At 43.1% G+C, this 4,913-nt stretch overlaps 1 protein-coding gene across 1 annotated transcript; it reads left to right on the top strand.

The window, feature by feature from the left end:
- Nucleotides 1–3,006: 3,006 nt before the first annotated feature.
- Nucleotides 3,007–3,501, top strand: LOC145802697 (uncharacterized). Its single transcript, XM_082895462.1, has one exon. It carries the CDS (start codon nt 3,007–3,009, stop codon nt 3,499–3,501), a length of 495 nt encoding a protein of 164 aa, XP_082751588.1.
- The last annotated feature ends 1,412 nt before the right edge of the window (nt 3,502–4,913 follow it).

The raw sequence follows: 4,913 nt of genomic DNA, 5'->3' as shown, positions 1-4,913 counted from the left end.
TAAACAAATTAACTAAACATCAATCAGCATCATCAACTTCACATAATTTCAACTACAAACAGATATCTGGACACAAATTATCAAATTAACAATTCAACTACAAACAGATATCTTCACACAGAATAACATCAATAAAGAGAACATAACATCATCTTCAATAATATATCATCAATAAAGAGAAAATAACATCAATCAATAAAGAGAAAATACCTGGATGAGCAAACCAAATGTCAGTAGTGAGCAAACCAACTGAACCTAATTTCTACACACAGAATAACATCATCAACATCATCATCTTCAATAATATATAAAATAAACAGATCTAAAATAAATAAATTTTTTTATAAATAGATCTAAAAATAAACAGATCTAAAATAAATAAATTTTTTTTATAAATAGATCTAAAAATAAACAGATCCAAAATAAAAATATATAAACAGATATATTTATATATATATGTATATAATAAATAAATTTAGAGGAAAAAAAAACAGAGTTTAAAGAAAACCCTAGATCGAAACCCTAGATCAAAATATATATATATATACACTCAGATCGAAACCCTTAATCGAAACCCTATATACACTCAGATGTATATATATATATATATATATAATATAGACATATATATAAACCCTAGATCGAAATCCCTAGAGAGAGAGAGAGAGATACCTAAACAGAGAGAGCAGCGACGGAGGAGAGGAGCGGCGGTGAGGGAGGATCCGCGGTGAGGGAGAGAGCAATAGCCCTGTCGTTGTGTGTGTGTGTGTGTGTGTGTGTGTGTGTGTGAGAGAGAGAGAGAGAGAGAGAGAGAGAGAGAGAGAGATGGGAGGCAAAACGGTAAACGACAGAGGTGAGGCGGTAAGGGAGGCTCGGTGGTGACGGAGGATCGCCGTCGGTGAGGAGGGAGGCGCGGCGGTGACAGATGAAAGAGAGAGGGAGAGACCAGCGGCGAGTGTGAGAGAGAGGGAGGAGCGCCGTGTATGGGAGGTTGAATGTGTGTGTCTGTGTCAAACCTAAACAAAAATCAAGCATATATATATCCAGGGACAAAACTGTAATTTTAGCTCGGGGACTAAGCAGGGTGGGGCCGGGTCGGGTTCGGGTCTGAAACACCTATCCCCATCCCCGGCCCAGATATCATCGGGAATGAATTTTTGAATACCATCCCCGGCCCGTAGGGGATATTTTTCGGTGAATAACCACTGAATTCGGGGTCGGGGGGTCGAGTCACCGTCAGGTCGGTTTCAGATTGCCATCCCTAACTGAGAGGGTAATTTGTAAACAAATTGGACCGAGTTAGGAAGAGTCTTCTTTGGGAGTTGGGCCGCGTAATGGGCCGAGATAAGGGCTGGTGTAGCTCGGTCTTAGGTTAAGAAGACATCTCATATTTCGAGTTTGGACCGAACTATGGGCCGAGGTAATTATTTATGTAGCATGGTCCTCGATCATCTAAACATCGGGTCGGTCAAAGATGGGCTACCTGTGACCTGACCTAGCTATCCTGGACCAAGGTATCAGTGGAGAGAGAACCGAGCTAAAGGATAGCACTGTAGGGCGTTATATCAGAGTCAAGACTAACAATGGTGCTTAAAGTATCACCGAGCTGTGTGAGCACGGTTGATCGCAATGTCAGCCGAGGTAAGGGTTCATCCATCTCATTTGGCTTGCAGTGATGAGGGTGTTTTAGGGATAATCATTATCCTTGGGCTTGAGACTCCTAGAAGAACTCTACTAAAGAGAGTAGAGTCCTACTAGAATTATGCAAAACCATCTCACTTGGTTGGTAGTGAGTAGGAGTGTGACTCCTAGGAGGACTCTGCTAAGGAGAGTAAAGTCCTACTAGGATTGTGCAAACCATCTCACTTGGTTGGTAGTGAGTATGGTGTGTGATTCCTAGAAGGGCTCTTATAAGGAGAGTTGAAATCCTACTAGGATTGGGCCAGGCCAAGTCTATAAAAGCTTATGACTAGACCTATGTACATGTATCTCAATTCTTACTCTAAAATACACAGAGCTTATTGTCTATTGTCTAGTTGCTGATTTAGGCATCAGAGGGGTTTCCGGCACACATCCACCGGTTAGCTCACGTTTGTGTTTTCAGGTGGCAAAGCGACAATGTTTGGAGGAATGAAAACTTGATCAACAGGATTATACGAGAAGATTATTTCGTGCTCGCACAATTGGCGCTGTCTGTGGGAATTCTAAAAAGAACAAAACCTCTTGATCTAGTTTTCCTCTCCAAACTGGAAACAATTGGCGCACAATGAAGACTTACCACACTCTGCCATTGATGGGCAAACCCCGGAGGGGGGTGGGAGGCACGAAGGATTGCCTTCTATCCTTCACATGGCAGATTTAGAAGCCCAGCAGCAGAACCCCCGAAGGGATGCAAGGGGGAGGCGGGCTGGCAGCCCCCGTCGCTTTCAAAGTCCTGAAAGACAGAGGCGGAAGATGGATCCCCAAGTTCTAGAAGATCGCGTAAGGGAGCAAGACGAAGTAATAAGAAGAATGGCGGCTGACATAGAGTCTATGAAGAGCCAGATAAAAGGCAAAGGGGTGGCAGCAAAAGAGAGGTGCAAAGGCAACACACACTCTTGCCACTCAGAAGATCGTGGCAGACAAATCACACCATCACAAACTGAAAGTAGAAACCTCAAGTCGGGCGATACACAATCAAAGACTTCCAGGACATGCTACTCCAAGCCTGAGAGAATGAGGACTGAAAGGGCTCGAATGAGAGAAGACACTCAGGTTCGCTACCCCCGCAGAGTCTCCGCACTACAACGATTGGCTCCTAGAAAACATGGGAGTGTCGAGGTTGGAATTCCAAAGCCACGCCTTGCTTATGAACCAACAGACAAAGCGTTAGCAAGGTTGTAGAGCTCACCGTTCATTTCGACAATAGAGAACGCACCATTACCCTCAGGCTTCCACTAGCCCAAATTCACTACTTATGAGGGGAAGTTGGACCCCTACATACACTTGAGCCACTTTTACCAGGTTATGGCTGTGTATCGGCAAAACGAGGCTCTAATGTGTATCATGTTTCCTTCGAGCCATAGTGACCTGGGTTTAACGTGGTTTGAAAGGTTGCCAGAAGGTAACATAGCTTCGTGGGCGCAACTAGCAGAGGCATTTGTGACCAGATTCAGAACAAACACCAAGACACCAGTGGAGATTGACCAACTTCTCTCCATAGACATGGGCGAGAAAGAAACATTGAGGTCTTATAATAACCGGTATTGGGAGATTTTTAATAAGATTGGAGATTTCCCTACAAACCTAGCTATCACACAGTACAAACGAGCTTTGTCGGCTGGCAATAAGTTGAGGGATTCAATGACAATGACGCCACCTCTTACTATGGAAGCCTTGATGAAGAGAGTGCATCAACACATTTGGGTAGAGGAAGATGGCGCACGTACCAAGGAAGAGTCTGGCACAACAGTGATACCAGACAAAAAGCCTTTGGCGAGAGTTAACACGATTGACAAGTAGGACTGACCGCGCAAAAGTCTTTGCCCAACTGGGGGCAAAGTGGGTTGGCGGGTTTGACCAACTCTTTCTAAATAAGTCTTTGCCCGACTGGGGGGCAACAAAAAAGGTTGGTAGGTTTGACGAACACTTTTTTTCCTAAGCCGAGATAAGGATCTAGGCTACAGGAAGTTGGCAAGTATGGCCAACATTTAGCTCTCTTCAGCCGAGATAAGGATCTAGACTGAAAAAGGTTGGTAGGAATAACCAACATTTAGCTCTCCTAAGTCGAGATAAGGATCTAGGCTGTAGGAAGTCGGCAGGTATGACCAACAAAACTTTTTTGCACCTTTCAGCCGAGATCAGGATCTAGGCTAAAGGCGGTTGGCAGGTTTGACCAACAACAATTTTTAGACTTCTTGTACAACTAGGGGGCAAAGGAGGCTAGCAGGTTTGACCAACAAAATTTTTTTGAACTCTTTGACCGAGATGACAGTTACCTCGGCCAAAGCAGGTTGGCAGGTTTGACCAACAAGTTTTTTGGATTCTTCAGCCGAGATGCGTATCTCGGCCAAAGAAGGTTGGCAGGATCAGATAAGGCCAAGTTAATTAGTTTGGCTAGGCATGCGGTCAAAATGATGCAAAACATTGAAAAAGAAACACAGTAACCAAGCAAAGAGATTGAAATTTTTCATTAATTGGAAGATGATTACAAAAGGTACATAACGGTTGTAACAAGAGAATGAGGATAATAGGGGCACTCCACGTATTTTGAGAATGATGTCGTGCCAGATTAGTAGAAGAACATGTTGAGCAACTGACAAGGCTTATTGGGGCCGAACGAGCTATGAAACCGAACAACTTTTTAGCTCGGCAGAGTGGGGCGTTCTTAGCTCGACTGGAGGAAAAATAATCCCAATCATGCTACGCAGATGGAATTAAGGGGCAATTGAGAGGGTAATTTGTAAACAAATTAGGCCGAGCTAGGAAGAGTCTTCTTTGGGAGTTGGACCGCGTAATGGGCCGAGATAAGGGCTGGTGTAGCTCGGTCTTAGACCAAGAAGACATCATGGGTATGTTTGGTTTGCATTTGAGAGTTGAGTTTTAGAAAAAAATTTCTAAAAAATTGTTTGATTTGAGTTTTTCTCAAAAAAATTTCAAAATCACTTTCTCTCTCTTACACATCAATCAATCACTTTTTCTCTCTCCTCTCTCCTTCACAATCACTTTTTCTCTCACACACAACTACTCAAATTCTCCCAAAATATCAAATCATCCCAAACTCCCAAAAAAACAATTCTTCCAAAATATACAACCAAACAAACCAAAAAAATTTCTAAACTCTCTTTCCAATTTTTTTTTTCAAAAACAACTCTCCCAAAAACAAACCAAACAAGCCCCTCATATTTCGGGTTTGGGCCGAACTATGGGCCGAG

The sequence above is a fragment of the Camellia sinensis genome, chromosome 11 (assembly GCF_055761805.1).
Source record: "Camellia sinensis isolate YWXY chromosome 11, ASM5576180v1, whole genome shotgun sequence".
Classification (NCBI taxonomy): Eukaryota; Viridiplantae; Streptophyta; class Magnoliopsida; order Ericales; family Theaceae; genus Camellia; species Camellia sinensis.
The sequence above is the reverse complement of the archived record's forward strand: the minus strand, read 5'-3'. Positions and strand labels throughout refer to the sequence as shown.

Coding starts and splice junctions, on each gene's coding strand:
- LOC145802697 (XM_082895462.1), top strand. CDS start 3,007: ATGGCTGTGTATCGGCAAAACGAGGCTCTAATGTGTATCATGTTTCCT.